Source organism: Cuculus canorus, unplaced genomic scaffold, assembly GCF_017976375.1.
Source record: "Cuculus canorus isolate bCucCan1 unplaced genomic scaffold, bCucCan1.pri scaffold_73_arrow_ctg1, whole genome shotgun sequence".
Taxonomy (NCBI): Eukaryota; Metazoa; Chordata; class Aves; order Cuculiformes; family Cuculidae; genus Cuculus; species Cuculus canorus.
In genome coordinates, this window is record NW_026527850.1 from 278,905 (window position 1) to 296,940 (window position 18,036).

At 53.9% G+C, this 18,036-nt stretch overlaps 1 protein-coding gene across 1 annotated transcript; it reads left to right on the forward strand.

The window, feature by feature from the left end:
* Positions 1-7,167: 7,167 nt before the first annotated feature.
* On the forward strand, positions 7,168-8,124 carry LOC128850791 (olfactory receptor 14A16-like). The gene has a single exon (XM_054055806.1). The coding sequence runs from the start codon at positions 7,168-7,170 to the stop codon at positions 8,122-8,124; it is 957 nt and encodes a 318-aa protein (XP_053911781.1).
* The last annotated feature ends 9,912 nt before the right edge of the window (positions 8,125-18,036 follow it).

Consider the following 18,036-nt stretch of genomic DNA (forward strand, 5'->3'; position numbering starts at 1 on the left):
CTGCCTCTGCATGTGAAGCACTGAACATGAAGAAGAATATAGTGACAAGTTAGGGGAGATGTGAGATATGTCTGAAGCAACATCAAATCCATTTCTCACAAAGCACACTCTGCACTGCTTTTCTTTTCCCAGGATATCATCATTCAGCTCCATACCTGGAGCCCTCTTTGGGACAACAAGGGAATTCCTGATAGGGGAGGGCATTGCCTGTGGCTCAGTGCAGAGGGAGGGGAGCTGCTCTGTCCCTCGCTCTTGTTCCCAGCTGCCCTGGGCTTGCACCTTCCTGAGATGAAGGGGGATCACATTCCCATGGCACCCTGAGAAGCCACTGCTGAGAGCAGAAGGATCCACCTCACACCACTCAGTGTCTCCCCCTTTCCTAAGGTCTCAGCACCCCACTTGCAGCCCAGGACACACACGGCTCATTTCACAAACCCAGCAGCATTTCCTTGGCTGTAGCTTCTCTGCGCTTCTCCACAGGGCTTTCAGGTAACACCAAGATGTGAGAGGACAGATTTGCATTCTGGAGGGAAGCTCAGAGCTTGGAAGGACACCTAAGGAGAAAGCCAAGTGTCATTTGATGGCATTTGATGAAGGGAGATTGAGCTCCTTCCCCAGCCCCACTGACTGCATTGCCCACAGCCTCACAGCTCAGAGCAAAGCTGGGACACGGGTTCCCATGGACACAACTGCAGGAAAGGAGCCACCAGGGCAGTGGGTGACTCTGCAGCTGCAACTCCCATCCCCAGAGAGCCTGGCAGTGAGAATGAGAGAACAGCAAGAACAGAGACCAGGGGAGAAACAGGGAGAAAGAGATTGAGTGTCTGTCTGTGAGAGGCTAGGGCAGAGGCAGCCGGGCACACAGACAGCGTTCCCCTTCCCCAGCTGTGCTCACCCCCTCCCAGACACCAACCTTGCCGGGCAGTTGCTCTCAGCCCCTGGGCTCTGGAGAGGGCACTGGAGCTGTGGCTGCAGAGGAGGTGGTTCAGCCCTGGAGCCCAGAGCCCTGAGGGCAGACGCTTTGCTGGGTGGGAGAGGAGGCAAGGGGGCTTGCTCAGAGGAAGGGGCTGCCCTGGAGGGGCACAACATCTCTGTTTTAAATTTCCTCTCATTCCCTGATCCTGTTCCTGGTGCTTGGAGTATTCTGTTCTTGGAGCTGTTTCCCTGTCTCCTGTTCTTACCCTCCTTGCAGAACCCATTCCAGACTCCGGGAACTCCCCTAAAGAAACTTTCCTGTTTGGAAAACAAGGAAAGGCCTGGGCACATGGTCTGTTTGAAGGTTCCAGAGGGCAAAAGAGCCTGGTGGGTCCAGCAGAGGTGATGCTGCTGCTGCCTATAGGCAGAGGAGTGGCTCAATGTGCTTTAGGAGGATCATTTCAGACCCGTTGTTCACTCACAGTTAAAGCTCAGTAATCTCAGTGATTCGTTCATGCATCAGGACCTCTTCTTCCATTTCTCTCTCCAAATTCCCCAAGAGCAGAAAACTGAAAAGAAAGAATTAGGAAAGCTCCTTAACTTCAATGTCCTTCCCTTTGAAATGTCCCCTCAGAACCATCCTGGGGTGATTTGGAGCTGTGAGCAGTCCCGATCCACGCAGCAAACTCTGAACAGCAAAAAGACCCTCTCCTGCCAGGAGGTGCTTCTTGCACCCACAGCTTCTCCCTGCAGCACAGTGGGGATCTCCCCGGGCAGGCTGAGCGCTGACTCTGGGAGGTGGCAGAGTCTCTTCCAGCACACAGACCCCTCTGGTGCAGGGACCCTGCTCTGAACGACAGCCCGGGGCACCCCTGGCTGCACCCCCTGGATTCACAGCCCTTCCAAAGTGCCTCACAAGAGCCCCTCCTCACACAGCCCATGAGCTGGGGCTGTGCCAGCTTGAGGAGAGTCCACCAGGATCTACACCGCCATTGCCCTGCACCCAGACTCACTGTGTCCAGGACTGCCAAGGTTACTCCTCCCGTCAGCTCTCAGTCATCCTCCCACTCCTGACCACCTTTAAGCTCTCTCTGCCTCGATCATCTCTCCGAGAAACCCTGGGAGTGCCCTCAGCCCTGCTGGGCTTTGCAGAGTTCCTGGGCAGAGCAGGAGCTCCCTCAGTGCCAAGAGCCCAGCCCAGCTCAGCAGCAGAGGAGCAGCCCAGGGCATTGTAATGACCCCTCTGGTGGGTTTGATGCCGAATCCATGAATTGAAGAGTGAGGTGATGGAAGAGTCGGCTCATAGAAGATTTTGGTTTGGAAGGTACATGGTAGTGTTGGGTCATAGAAAGTTTACATCATAAAAGTGCCAGGTCACAGAAAAGGCAGCTTATATAAGATTTGGGTCATAGAGGAGTTCAGAGGATACACACCATAGTGGGTCAGGTGAAAGAAGTCTCAGTTAATAATAGGGTCACAAATGAGCTGGGTCATAGAAGAGTGTGGTCTGAATAGAAGAATGTGTCTGATCACAGAGGTGTCACAGCATAGATGGTTCGTGCTATAGAAAATTTAGGTCCTAGAAATTCATGTAATAGAAGAGTCAGAGAGTAATCAGGTCATGGAAGTTTTGGGTCATGGAAGGTAGGAGTCATGGAACGGCCTGGTCATGTAAGAGATGGGTCACAGAATGGTTGGGTCTTAGATTATTTGGGTCATAGAGGAGTCGGGCCCTAGAAAGTCATAGAAGAGTAAGAGAAGGGTTGGGTCATACAAAGACTGTATTACAGAAGGGTCAATTTTTAGGAGTGTTGTGTTACAGAAGAGTGAGGTCCTAGAAGAGTTGGATCACAGGAAAGTCAGGTCATAGAAGGGACAGAGAAGTATCATTTATGGTAGGGTCTGGTCCTAAAAGTTACATGGAAAAAGTGTGTCACAGAGGGATGATAGAAGAATCAGGACAGAAAAGATTCGAAACATAGAAGTGTCATAGAAAGGGTCATATAAGAATCAGGTCATAAAAGATTTGTCAGAGGAGTGAGGTGATAGAAGGCTGAGGTCACAGAAGGACTGGGGCATAGAAGAGGTGGCTCATATACGTGTCTGGTCATGGAGGAGTGAGGTCATAGAAGTGTTGGGTCATAAAAGGGCCAGGTCATAGGAGAGATGGGTAACAGGAGGATGGTGAGACAGAATCTGCCCATGGGAAATCCAGTTCCCCTCTCTTTCAGACATCCAGGAATGGGATCCGAGTGGACAAGTTCTGGGGCACTGCCTTTCTCTCTCGTGCTCATCTTCTGGCCATTTGCAAAAAGGACATGCAATGTAGGAGTGGTGCCAGTGGACAAGGAGTTTCCCCATTCTCCATGACCTTTGGAAGATGATGGAAAGTGGCCTCAGTGTCCCATAGACAGGGAAGGATTGTGGTTGCTCAAGTGATTCCTGACTTGATCTCCCATCCACTATTCACTGATCTCCTCCAGAGTCCTGTCCTGAGTCCCAGAGGCCTGGAGAGACCTTGCTGGGGAAGCTGGAGGACAGGAGGAGACAGGGAATCTCACCACTGTCCCTTATTAAATGCAGCAGTGGCCACTCAGTATCTGTTTCTTCTTTAGTGGTTCCTGAAGCATCAACAGCTCTGTCAGCAGCACTAACAGCTCCATCTCCTCCTGCCTGTGCCCCTGGCTGAGGGCATTGCTGCCCATTGGGGCTGAAGCCCTGCAGCTGTGGCACCAGGAAAGCTCATCCCTGCCATCAGGAAACCTGGGACCAAGCGCCCAAGACCCCGTGTGTGAAAAGGCTTTGCTTCGAGCAGAGACATGGCTGGGACAGAAGAGAGCTGAGTGTCTTTCAAGGCCCAGATTGAAAGACCCAGGATGAAATGCCTGAATTCACTGAATGGAACAGATCCTAACAGCCTGGAAAAAAAGAGATCATTCCCTGTTCACGTTCCTGGTGTCCTGTCTAATTGTGGGAGAAAATAAAGTGATTCTCCTGTCCAGCTCTTTTTCTGACAGGAACAATGACAGTGCAGGACAGAAGAGTCTCTGTCAGCTGAGGGAGGGAACATCAGGGATGGCTTCAGGCTGTTTCTCAGCAGGTTCCCCTGGAGCCCCAGGGACACCTTGAGGGAGCCCCGAGGGGGCAGAGAAAGGGCTGCCTTGGGCTGCTCCTCTGCTGCTGAGCTGGGCTGGGCTCCTGGCATGGAGGGAGCTCCTGGCAAGGGGGCAGCGCTACAAAGAGCCATCTCTGGGCAGGAGCAGCTCCTCTGCAGAGCCCATCAGGGCTGAGGGCACTGCCTGCAGGCAGCGAGGGGAGAGGAGGGAGGCACAGAGAGGGGAAAGGCAGAGTGGGGTGGGAGGAAAGAGGAGGCTTCATTTGGAGAAAGATCTTCACAGCCCCTCTCAAGGTGAGTCTCTGTGTGCAGGACAATGCAGGTGTGGTTCCTGGAGGGATCTCCTAAAGCCGGCACAGCCACAGCCTGTGGGATCTGTAGGGAGGGCTCTTGCAGTGTCTCTATTAGAGAGAGAAACCAGGGTCAGTGCTCATCCTGCCCAGGGACCTCCCCATGGTGGGACAGAGAGAAGCTGTGGGGGAAGAGGCACCTCCTGTCAGGAGAGGTTCTTTCTGCTTCCAAGAGAGTGCTGTGTGAGTCAGGGCTGCTCACAGCTCCAAATCACCCCAGGATATTTCTAAGAGGAAATTTCAAGGGGAAGCTCAGGGCAGGGATTACCTTAAAGAAAAGGAATATTGCTAAGTCTGTGTTTTCAATTTCCTGCTTTTGTGGAGTTTGTGGGGAGAAATGTAACAGGAGGGTCTCATGCTTGAACAAATCACCGGGAATCCTGAGCTGTATCCTTGACTGGTCAGTACATCTGATAGGAGCCTCCAGAAGTGTCTCCAGCTGCTCCTGTGCCCACGGACAGCACCAGCATCACCTCTGCTGGACCCATCAGGCTCAGTCTGTCCTGTCCTTTTCTGCTTATAAACAAGAAGCTGTGCTCAGCTTTACCCGACAAACAGGCACGACTGTGTAGGGCCAGGGGAGAGCAGAGAGGGTCAGATGGTGTCTGAGAGCACTGACAGGGAAAAGACATGCGACAGGGTAACACCTCCCAGGTGGAAAATCTCCAGCAGAAGGCATAGGATCATGGAATGAGAGGAGAATTAATACAGAGAAGTTGTGTGTATGACAATTCAGACAGCTCTGTGTGCTCCCCTCCAGGGCAGCCCCTTCCTCTGAGCAAGCCCCCTTGCCTCCTCTCCCACCCAGCAAAGCCTCTGCCCTCAGGGCTCTGGGCTCCAGGGCTGAACCCCCTCCTCTGCAGCCACAGCTCCATTCCCTCTCCAGAGCCCAGGGGCTGAGAGCAACTGCCCGGCAAGGTTGGTGTCTGGGAGGGGGTGAGCACAGCTGGGGAAGGGGAACGCTGTCTGTGTGCCCGGCTGCCTCTGCCCTGGCCTCTCTCAGCCAGACACTCACTCTGTTTCTCCCCCTGTCGCTGTACTTTTCTCTTATTCTCCCTGCCAGGCTCTCTGGGGATGGGAGTTGCAGAGTCAGGCACTGATCTTCTCTGGGGCTGTGAGCAGTGCATTCCTGAGGAATTAACAGACTCCTCACTAATGAGATATCATCATCTCCTGCACTTGGGGCACAACAACCCTGTGCAGCGCTACAGACTGGGGGAAGAATGGCTGGACAGCTGCACGGAAGAGAAGGACCTGGGGGTAATTGTTGACAGCCGACTGAACATGAGCCAGCAGTGTGCCCAGGTGGCCAAGAAGGCCAACGGCATCTTGGCTTGTATCAGAAATGGGGTCACCAGCAGGTCCAGGGAGGTGATTCTCCCTCTGTACTCAGCACTGGTGAGACCGCACCTCGAGTACTGTGTTCAGTTCTGGGCCCCTCACCACAAGAAGGATGTTGAGGCTCTGAAGTGTTTCCAGAGAAGAGCAACAAAGCTGGTGAGGGGGCTGGAGAACAAGTCTTATGAGGAGCGGCTGAGAGAGCTGGGGTTGTTTAGCCTGGAGAAGAGGAGGCTGAGGGGAGACCTTATTACTCTCTACAACTACCTGAAAGGAGGTTGTGGAGAGGAGGGAGCTGGTCTCTTCTCCCGAGTGACAGGGGACAGGACTAGAGGGAATGGCCTGAAGCTCCATCAGGGGAGGTTCAGGTTGGATATCAGAAAAAAATTCTTCACAGAAAGAGTCATTGGGTACTGGAACAGCTGCCCAGGGAGGTGGTCGAGTCACCTTCCCTGGAGGTGTTTAAGGAACGGATGGATGAAGTGCTTAGGGACATGGTTTAGGGAGTGTTAGGAATGGTTGGACTCGATGATCGAGTGGGTCCTTTCCAACCTGGTGATTCTGTGATCATTAAGACACTTGGCTTTCCTTGAGGTTTCCTCCCAAGCACTGAGCAGCCCTCCAGGATGCAAACCTGTCCTATGGCATCTTTGTGTTCCCTGAATATCTGTGGAAAAGCACAGAGAAGCTCCAGCCAAGGAAATGCTGTTGGGTTTGTGAAATGATTCGTGTGTGTCCTGGGCTGAAAGTGGAATGCTGAGACCTTGAGAAAGGGTTGGGCACTCAGTGCTTGGCAGTGGGTTTGTCTGCTTTCAGCAGATCCTGGTGGCTTTGAAGGTGAACATGAAAGTGTGATTACTCTGTCTCTGAAAGGTGCAAGCCCAGGGCAGCAGGGAACAATAGTGAGGGACAGAGCAGCTCCCCTCCCTCTGCACTGAGCTACAGGCAATATTCTCGCCTCACAGGAATCCCTCTCTTGTCCCTGAGTGCAGCAGAGATACTGAGGGGTTCTGACATCCAAGAACACTGCCCAGGGTGGCAGAAGGAGCTGTAAAATCCCAGACCTCTCAGACTGCCTTCTTCCATCTTAGCTCCTCACTCCTGGCAGTGCAGATGCTGACAGGCCCTTCTGCACCAGGAGCAGTTCCACAGGACAAAGCTGATCCCCAGCAGTGTCCCCTGTCCCCACCATCCCCATGACCCCCTGCTGCAGAGCAGGGATGACTCCTCGCAGCCAGTGGCAGAGGCTCTGCTCCTCCCGGCACATTCAGCCGGCACCAAGCAGGGCTGCAGGCACGGAGCTGAAGGAAGGGCTGGGAGAAAATGTATAGAGTGTAGGCAGCTGGGAGAGGAAAATGATAGATAACTTTGATTTGGCTCAGATGTGTATGCTCTAACTTGTCACCATCTTTTCCTCCTCTGACAGTGCCCCGCGACCAGAGGCAGCAAATGTCCAACAGCAGCTCCATCACCCAGTTCCTCCTCCTGGCATTCACAGACACACGGGAGCTGCAGCTCTTGCACTTCTGGCTCTTCCTGGGCATCTACCTGGCTGGTCTCCTGGGCAATGGCCTCATCATCACCACCATCGCCTGTGACCAACACCTTCACACCCCCATGTACTTCTTTCTCTTCAGCCTCTCACTCCTTGATCTGGGATCCATCTCCACCACTGTCCCAAAATATATGGCCAATTCCCTATGGAACACCAGGGCCATCTCCTACATGGGATGTGTTGCTCAGGTCTTCTTTGTGTTGTTCTTGTTTAGTGCAGAATACTCTCTTCTCACGGTCATGTCCTATGACCGTTACGTTGCCATCTGCAAACCCCTGCACTACGGGACCCTCCTGGGCAGCAGAGCTTGTGTCCACATGGCAGCAGCTGCCTGGGGCGCTGCGTTTCTCAATGCTCTGCTGCACACGGCCAATACATTTTCCCTGCCCCTCTGCCAGGGCAATGCTGTGGACCAGTTCTTCTGTGAAATTCCACAGGTCCTTAAGCTCTCCTGCTCACAATCCTACCTCAGGGAAGTTGGACTTCTTGGCATTAGTGCCCTTCTATCTTTTGGCTGTTTTGTTTCCATTGTGGTGTCCTATTTGCAAATATTCAGGGCCGTGCTGAGGATCTGCTCGGAGCAGGGATGGCACAAAGCCTTTTCCACGTGCCTCCCTCATCTGGCCGTGGTCTCCCTGTTTATCAGCGCCGGAGTATTTGCCTACCTGAAGCCTTCCTCTGTTGCTTCTCCATCCCTGGACCTGGTGGTGTCAGTTCTATACTCAGTACTGCCTCCAGCATTGAACCCCCTCATCTACAGCTTGAGGAACCAGCAGCTCAAGGATGCAGTGTGGAAACTGATATCTGGATGGGTTTCTGAAGCAATAAATTGCTCATCATGTACTGCATAGCTGATTTCATGTAACCCATAGCACACCCAGTCTCGCTTCTGTATATTTTGTTGCTATTGTTTTTTTCTTTAGTTATCATGATGTCCTTTCTCTTTCATTATTTACTGTTCTTGTCTGACTGAGCTCTGCAACTGAGGAGCTGCGCTCCCTCTCTGTTGAAACCAAATAAAACACCTTCAGTGATGGCTTTGTTTTTCCTGAGAACTTTCCCTTTTCTTACTGATCGTACGTGTAAATGAGGAGCTGTACTCTCTGTGTGTTTCAACAAAATGAAGGGATATTCAACAACTTTTCTTTCTTGATATTTTTCTTCAATGGCACTTTTGGAGCTGCAGAAACAGTCCCTGTGGGCATGAGTAGAGGGGAAAAGAGTCCCAGCACGGCAGCACTGCCAGGCACCAGCGCTTGATCTCCCAGAGCTGTTCTCTCTCCATTTCCACACTCTCCTCCTCACCCCTTGTCTTGCTGTAAGGCCTGAGGGCTCTGAGCTTGGTCACAGCGGTGCTGCGTGGCAGTGCTGTGCCCGCAGGCAGGGACAGGCAGTGGGCACTTGTGGGACAGAGATGTGTCCACAACAGCCTTTCCATAGAGCAAGAGGATCTCCTCAGGGCAGCGCCTGAAGGGTTAGAACGTGCCCATGAAGGAGCCCTGCAAATGAAAACACGAGTGCAGAGATACACAGCGTGGGTGTGCAGGGTTGGGGTAATCAATATGGTTCGGGGGTTAATCACCGCGGTTTGGTGGCAGATATGGTAAGTTCTGCAGCCGGCACTAGATCGAGGTGGAGGGGCAGCTGACAGAGTGGGGGAAGCCCAGGAACCCCGAAGAGACCCCGTCGGGTGGGTCTGGACTGCAGCAAGCCCAGGCTCGTATGTGGCAGGTGACATGGGGGGGGCGGCCCTGGATATATTAGCACCAAGGAAACTAACAAAAGAAGCAGAACAAATGCTGGGAAAAATAGAAAATGCAGTAAGTAACAGACAAGCACATCGTGTAGTATATGGGTGGCCTGTCGATTTTTTGATCATCAATAATGCTTATCAGCCTGTTGGGTTAATAATGCAATAAGTTGAAACCGATTTGGACAATTATAAAATGGCAATTTTTATCTAATCAGCCATCAAAGACGATTGTAACAAGAGTAGAAATGTTTGCACAGTTAATTTATCAAATCACCCTGAATCAATACATCATCAATTGAAACAGTTGAAGGATTTGACGAAAAAATGACAACATAACAATGATCCAGATTGGATAAGGCAGTTGTTGTCTGGATGGGGCATCGGAGGTTGGCTCCAAGAACTAGATATGAAAATGCCGGGGGGGGCGGGAAGGAATGGCGAGGGGGGGGAAGGGAATGCCGGGGGTGGGTGAGGGGCGAGAAGGGGAATTAAAAAGAACACAGGAGAGTATGAGGGAGAATGAGAGGGGGGTGAAGAGGGTGATGGGAGAAGAGTGGAATGAAGGGTGGGCGGGGATGAGGGAGCGCAAAGGGAACGGGGGGGAGGGGGGGGAGGGGGGAAATGAGGGAGATGCCAGGGGATGAGAGGGACGAGGGGGAGCTGAGGGATGGGGAGAGGGAGGAGGGAGGGAGGAGCAGGGCTGGGGGGAGGGTGACCCCGCTGGGCCTGTGAGGGCGCAGCCATTGAGCTCCCAGGGCACCCGGCAGCCGTGCTCCCCGCTTACCGGTGTCAGCCTCCAGGAGACCCCACCCACCCCGGGGCCTGTGAGGAAGGGGCGGAGCCTCGTGATGAGGAGGAAGGGCCTCGAGGAGAGGGCGGGGCCTACATGTGCCTGAGCCACCAGGGAGAAGGCAGGGCCTCGTGGAGAGGATGGAGCCTCGTATGGGGAGGGGGCCCGGGGGCGGAGCCTTGGAATGAGTAGCGGGGCTCAGGGGCGGGGCCTAAAGGTGGCTGAAGCTCGAGGGAAGGGCGGAGCCTCGGCATGGGGGCATTCCATTACATTCCAAGGTCTAATTTTAAGGTTGTTGTGGAAAACCGGGAAGAATGGTTGGCTTCTGGCCAGTAAACAATGCCAAATAAGGACATTTAATGTCCTTATTGACATGTAATGTCCTTATTATTTATCATTAAAAAAATATATAGGGCCCAGGGCTCGGTACTGGGTCCAGCTCTGTTCAATGTCTTTATCAATGACCTGGATGAAGGCATTGAGTGCACCCTCAGCAAGTTTGCAGATGACACTAAGCTGGGAGGAAGCGTGGATCTGCTGGAGGGTAGGGAGGCTCTGCAAAGGGATCTGAACAATGGCATGAGGTTTAACAAGGCCAAATGCCAGATCCTGCACTTGGGGCACAACAACCCTGTGCAGCGCTACAGACTGGGCGAAGAGTGGCTGGAGAGCTGCATGGAAGAGAAGGACCTGGGGGTGCTGGTTGACAGCCGACTGAACATGAGCCAGCAGTGTGCCCAGGGGGCCAAGAAGGCCAATGGAATCTTGGCCTGGATCAGAAATGGGGTCACCAGCAGGTCCAGGGAGGTGATTCTCCCTCTGTACTCGGCACTGGTGATACCGCACCTTGAATACTGTGTTCAGTTCTGGGCCCCTCACCACAAGAAGGATGTTGAGGCTCTGGAGCGTGTCCAGAGAAGAGCAACGAAGCTGGTGAGGGGGCTGGAGAACAAGTCTTATGAGGAGCGGCTGAGAGAGCTGGGGTTGTTTAGCCTGGAGAAGAGGAGGCTGAGGGGAGATCTTATTACTCTCTACAACTACCTAAAAGGAGGTTATGGAGAGGAGGGAGCTGGCCTCTTCTCCCAAGTGACAGGGGACGGGACAAGAGGGAATGGCCTGAAGCTCCGTCAGGGGAGGGTCAGATTGGATATCAGAAAAAAATTCTTCACAGAAAGAGTCATTGGGCACTGGAACAGCTGCCCAGGGAGGTGGTCGAGTCGCCTTCCCTGGAGGTGTTTAAGGAACGGGTGGATGAAGTACTTAGGGCCATGGTTTAGGGAGTGTTAGGAATGGTTGGAGTCGATGATCGAGTGGGTCCTTTCCAACCTGGTGATTCTGTGAAAGAACAGGAGGCAGGAGTGTTCCCTTTGAGAGAGTTCCCTTGACAGGAGTGGAAGGGGGCACAGGATTTCTGGTGCCCCTTTAACAGGGAGAGAGATGCGGCCATCGGGGGAATAAGAGAAGCTGTAGCAGGGGGACAGAGTGCCAGTGCGGTATCTGACAGTCGGCAGAATAAGGAGGAGACTCCAACAGAATGGTTGGAGAGGGTGAAACAGAACATGCAGAAATATTCCAGGGTTGACCCAGAGTCGAAGGCAGGGGGAGAAGTACTTCAGGTCACTTTTGTGACTTGGTCGCGGCTACTGTCCCGGCAGCGAGAGAACAGGGAAGGATTCCACCTCTGGGGCCCCTCCGCCGAGGCTCCCTCGGGGGGGACAGGGACGGGGAGCAGCCCCGAGGGGTCCTCCAAAAAGGGGAATCCATTCCAAGGGGGAAGGGAAAAAGGAGATTTGGCGAAGTAGCTTAGAGGATGCTCATGCCCGGGGCCAGAGGCTGAGATTCCAGCTGCTCCGTGGCTGTTGGGCCGGTAGGGAAAGTGGTTTTTGGAGTTTGACCGAGGAGGCTACTGGTCTGGCAGCGGGGGATGAGGGGGTGGCAGAACTTGGTCCTGCTCTTGATGAAAGCTCCAACCCAGCCTCCCCCCCCACCCCAGGCTGAGAAAACTGCTGGAGCTCCTTACAGCCGAGCCGAGAAGCAGCCAGTGGGCTTCTTTTAGACGGCTCACAGAAAACAAACAAGGGGATTTATGGACTACTTTCCTCCCTCGGCAAATCCAGATGCTTCCCGGGAAAGCCTGTCCTGGTGAGCCTCCCACAGTTCGAGAGGCGCCACTTATCTTCAGGGTTCGTCTGTAACGATGAGCGGAGGGTGATTTCTGGAGTGGTTATGGTCTCTCCCTGGGATGTGCCCTGTTTGTCTTTAGCGTCGTTGGTGATCCATCCCTGGCAGCAGCTGCACGGGCGGCAGCTCAAGGAAAAGGGAGATCGGAGAGACTTAGGAAGGGTTGAAAACAGTGGATGAGGCATTGGAGGCAGGTCTGGAGGCGGAGCGGGCAGCTCTGCTTGTAACACAGTGTCCACAAAATGCCAGGGTTGACTTCCAAGCGGGAAGCATTAGGGAAGAATTTTGCCTCTTGTGATGGCAACCTTTCCCTCAAATAAAGTTGCATCCCCAACACCAGAAATTGTGCCTCCCCCTTACCTCCCCCCCCCGCCTTTTCCCACCCATCCCGCATTCCATGACACAAGCGCACACGGAGGACAGGAAGGGCAGGAGGTGCGAGCGTGCACGTGGGGGACCCCCTCCACCCCAAATCCCCACAGGTGCCAGGACAGCCCCACACAGGTGGGTGGATTCCCCCGTGTCCTCGGGAAAGAGCCCCCCTCATCCCAAACCCAGCCCCGTGCAACCCCTGGGAACTGGGCAGCAGCCAAAGAGTCCCCTCCATGTTCAGTGTTGGGCCCCTCGCTCCAAGGAGGACATGGAGGGGCTGGAGCATGTCCAGAAAAGGGAACAGAGCTGGCGAAGGGGTGGAACCCCAGGGTTCTGGGTATGGCTTTGGGACCTGGGGCTGTTTAACCTGGAGAAGGGGTGGCTGAGGGGAGACCTCATCACTCTCTGCAGCTCCCGGAAAGGAAATTGTGGTGAGGTGGGTGCTGAGCTCTTCTCCCAAGTAAGAATGTACAGAATGAGAGAAAACAGCCTCAAGTTGCACCAGGGGAGGATTAGGCTGGATATGAGGAACAATTTCTTTATTGAAAGAATGAAGAAGCACAGGTAGAGGCTGCCCAGGGAGGTGTGGAGTCCCCATCCCTGGAGGTGTTCAGACAGCATGTAGATCGTGGGACCATGGAATCATTAAGGTTGCAAAATACCTCTAAGACCATCTGGTCCGACCCTCGACACAACAGCGCCGTGCCACATAGAGGTGGTTCTTCAGGACGTGGTTTATTCAGCACGGTGGGTGGGGCCGATGGTTGTGCTGGATGAGCTTAGAGGTCTTTGATGACTCTGTGATTCTATGATTCCATGACCTCTCTCCCTGCAGGCACTTCCAGCACCTCTGCCTGGCTCAGAGGCCCCAGGAGCACAGCGCTTGCAGAATGCGCCTGGCTCTTGACTGCTGCCTTGGACGGCTCACGATGAGGATGGTCTGTGTAGCCAGGGAACGGACTGCGATGTCACTGTCTTCTGTCATGGGCTCAAGGACTGTGGTGGAAACAAACAGAGCTGAGATGAAGCCCCGTGTCTACAGAGACCCCTGAGCATCCCATCCAGACCCCACCAGCCCCAGCCAGGAGAGAGCTGCTGTGCAGGAATGCCCCAACTGCCCCAGACACGTATCCTGGAGCAGGACCAGGCAAGGTGGCACCCTGCTCACTCACTGCCTCCTTTCCCACCACCCCTGGCTAACCCAACCCTGCGCCTCCTCACCGCAGCAGATCTTTGATGTCTTCTCTGGGCTTTGGTCCCTGAGATGTCGCGCAGCAAGCCCTAGGGACAGAGCTCCGTCAGATCCCTTTGCTCCCCAGTGCCGTGGTGGGAACTGGGGCCAGGGTGTACCAAAAGAGAGACCCAGGGGTGGTGGCTCACCGATGAACCTCACAGCTGCCAAGCGCAAGTCTTTCTGAGCATCCTTCAGGTACGGCACGCTCCGATCTAAGTATTCCTCAGCCTTGCTCCTGTGCCGCGCCAGCTGGAGAGAGCACAGGGGTATGGGAATGGAATCCTGGAATGGCTTGGGCTGGAAGGGGCCTCCAATCCCATCCAGTTCCATCCCCCTGCCATGGGCAAGATCCTCCCACTGGATCAGGGGGCTGTGGGCTCCAGCCTGGAGCAGGGCAGGCGAGACCCACACTCCAGACACGTGAGGCAGCCATCGCCCAAACTTTAGGAGATGTCCTCACCAAGCATTCCGCAATACTCCACGTCTGCTGCGTCTGGATGAGATGTCTGAGCTGCGCCCATCTGAGGAACTGTGCTGCAGCCAGGAGCGCTTCCTCGGATGCCTGTGGAGCAGTAGAAGCTGGGAGATGGCACCACAACCACGTGTCCCCCTCCTCTTGACTTTGTTGCGGTGCCCTTAGGAAGCTGGGACGTGCCCTGACCCAAATGCCTTGGAGGCTCTTCCCTCCATACCTTGGCCACCCTCTCTGTTTCATCGTTCAAATGAAAGAAGAGCGGGAGAAGGGCCATTCGCACATTGTCCTTCATCTGTTTCTTGTTCCTGCGCACCACGTTCTTCATTTGGTCTCTGAAGAGGATGATGGAGATCTCTCTCACCTTGCAGGACTCCTGGTAGGGAGAAGGACAACAGGACTTCAGCACCAGTAGCTCTCTGCCCAAAGTGAAGCACGAAATGATAGCATGTCCTAGGCTGGAAGAGACCCACAAGGATCATCGAGCCCAATTCCTGTCCCTGCACAGGACAACCTCAAAATCATAAAATCATAGAATTCTTTGGGCTGGCGGGGAACTCAAAGCCCATCCAGTTCCAACCGCCTGCCACGGGCAGGGACACCTCCCACTGGATCAGGTTGCTCAAAGCCATCGTGACCTTGAACCCCTCCATGGATGGGGCAGCCGTGACTGCTCTGGGCAACCTGGGCCAGGGCCACCCCACACTCACAGGAAAACATGTCTTCCCCAGATCTCCTCTCAGTCTCCCACAGGAGTCGGGGGGACTAGAAGCTTCTGCCTCGGGTGCGTCTGGCATGTTTGAGCTGCAGGACCAGGCTCCATCATCATCCTTACATGATTAAAGACAGGCAGGAGCTTCTCTGTCAGCTGCACAGCAAAAGGTCTGACTTCCATCTTCAGGTGACCCGTCACTCTTAAAATGATCTGCAGGGCCTTCAACACGATGTCGCTATTGCCATCATTCATGACTTCCATCACGTATGGGAGGAGACCCAGCATTTTTCGTGCCTGTATGAAAAAGCAAATTTCCTTGTAGTGGAAAGGTTACAGAATCATGGAACTGTTTGTATTTGAAAGGACCTTTACAGGTCATCCAGTCGAAGCCCCTGCGGGAGCAGGGATGTCTTTAAACCAGATGCGGTTGCTCCGAGCCCCATCCCACCTGTCCTTGAACCCTCCAGGGAAGAGGCAGCCACCACTGCTCTGGGCAACCTGGGCCAGGGCCTCCTCACCCTCACAAGAAAACATTTCTTCCTAAGATCTCATCTCAATCTCCCCTCTTTCAGCTCAAAAATATTCCCCCTCGCCATCTCCCTGTCCTCCCTGATCAAGAGCACATCCCCAGTTTTCCTGGAGCCCATTTCAGGACTCGAGGCTGCTCTAAAAGCTGTAGACGTAGTCTTCTTGGACTTCAGTAAAGCCTTTGACACAGTTTCTCACAGCATTCTGCTTCAGAAACTGTCAGCCTCTGGCCTGGATGGGTGCACACTCCCCTGGGTTGAAAACTGGTTGGATGGCCCAGAGAGTGGTGGTCAATGGAGTTAACTCCAGCTGGAGGCCAGTTACAAGTGGGGTTCCTCAGGGCTTGGTACTGGGTCCAGCCCTATTCAATGTCTTTATCAATGACCTGGATGAAGGCATTGAGTGCACCCTCAGCAAGTTTGCAGATGACACTAAAATGGGAGGAAGTGTGGATCTGCTGGAGGGTAGGGAGGCTCTGCGAAGGGATCTGAACAGTCTGGACCGCTGGGCTGAGACCAATGGCATGAGGTTTAACAAGGCCAAATGCCGAGTCCTGCACTTTGGGCACAACAACCCTATGCAGTGCTACAGACTAAGAGAAGTCTGGCTGGAAAGCTGCCTGGAGGAGGAGGACCTGGGGGTGTTGGTTGACAGCTGACTGAACATGAGCCAGTAATGTGTACAAGTGGCCAAGAAGGCCCATGGCATCTTGGCTTGTATCAGAAACGGTGTGAGCAGCAGGTCCAGGGAGATTATTCTCCCTTTGTACTCGGCACTGGTGAGACCGCAACTTGAGTGTTCAGTTCTGGGCCCCTCACCATAAGAAGGATGCTGTGACTCGGGAGCGTGTCCAGAGGAGAGCAACAAAGCTGGTGAGGGGGTTGGAGAACAAGTCTTAAGAGGAGCGGCTGAGAGAGCTGGGGTTGTTTAGCCTGGAGAAGAGGAGGCTGAGGGCAGACCTTATTGCTCTCTACAACTACCTGAAAGGAGGTTATGGAGAGGAGGGAGCTGGCCTCTTCTCCCAAATGACAGGGGACCGGACAAGGGGGAATGGCCTCAAGCTCCTCCAGGAAAAAATTTTTCATGGAAAGGGTCATTGGGCACAGGAATAGGCTGCCCAGGGAGGTGATTGAGTCATCCTCCCTGGAGGTGTTTAAGGGATGGGTGGATAAGGTGCTGAGGGGCATGATTTAGGGAGTGTTAGGAATGGTTGGACTTGATGACCCAGTGAGTCCCTTCCGACCTGGTCATTCTATGACTCTATGATTCCATGATACTCTTCTCCAGGCCAAACAATTCTAACTCTCTCAGCCTATCCTCATATGGGAGGTGTTCCAGACCTCAGACCATCTCCGTGTCTTCCTCTGGCCTTGGTGGCTCATGTGGATCTTCTAATTACACAGCACCCCAAGTTGTCCCCTCCCCAAGGCTGCTCCCCATTCATTCCCCACCAAGGCTGTGCTTGTGCCTGGAATCCCTCATCCACCAAACAGTCCACCCATCAAACTACCATCTCTCTCTCTCCAGTTCAGAGAGAAGGATGTGGTGAGGGACAGTCTCAAAGGCTCTACTCAAGTCGAGGCAGATGATGGTCATTGTATTTCCAATGTCCACTGATGTGGCCACTCCAGTCTACAAGGCCACTGGGTTGGTAAGGCAGGACTTGACATTGGAGAAGCCTTGTTGGCTCCAACCACCTGCAGATGCTTTAGCAGAACTTTAGGTGGAGCAGTTCCATGACCTTCCCAGGCACAGTGGTCAGGCTGAAAGTCCATGCCTGGAAACTCCACAGGCAGCGCCCGGGCCCCACCAGGGCAAGGAGAGTGTTTGGAGCTCTCACTCCACCTCTTGAATCCCATTGTCCCCATTGTCCCAGCCTCTGATAGCCATGTCGCTCCTCTTGCTGATGTCATGCTCACCATCTCGCCTCTCTCCGACAGCGTCAAAAGGGCCCTGAGCACCAGTGAGAGCATCACTGGGTTCGAGTCCCTCAGAATCTTCCAGATACTGTACTTTGTCACAATATCCTCATTTTTGCAATCCTCGAAGGCCAGCATCTGGAAAAAAGGCAGCGGTCAGTGACCTGGCACCGTGAAGCTCCAGGTTCCAACAGAAACTGAAGACGAGGGCATTTGGGATTTTCCTGATAACTCACCGCCAAGAGAAGGATGCAGGAGTCCTCACGGAGGGCATCACTGTCGTTCTCCTGTCTGTCCTGCAGGAGCAGGGACAGCCTCTTCAAAAGCTCCTCCAGTGTCTCAGGCACGGAGAACATGAGCTCCCAGAGTGGCAGGGCAGAGCTGTAAGGCAGAGCAGTCTATCAGCAGGGCAGCCTTGGCCACCTCATCCCAGCCTGGGTCAGCCCTGCAGGACATGGACCTTGCCCTCAGCTGGACTCGACTGGGAAGCAGGAGAGGAGCAAGGAGGTGTTCATTGTTGGGCTGGGAGCGCATGGAGAATTACGGAATGTCCTGAGTGGAAAGAGAGCCACAGGGACGATCAAGTCAAACTCTGTCCCTGTACAGGACAACCGCACGACTCACACCATGTGGCTGAAGGTGTTGGCAAGAAGCTTCTTGACTATTATCAGGTTTGGTGCTATGACTGCTTCTCTGGGGACCTGTTCCATTGTTGTGCCCCTTTGCTCTCTGAGAAGAACTTTTTCCCAATATCGGGGTGGAAAGCATGGTGGGAAGGAGGGCCCTGCTCCCCAGGGGG

Bases quoted from the DNA above. Each gene is read 5' to 3' on its own strand.
- LOC128850791 (XM_054055806.1), top strand. From the start codon at position 7,168: ATGTCCAACAGCAGCTCCATCACCCAGTTCCTCCTCCTGGCATTCACA.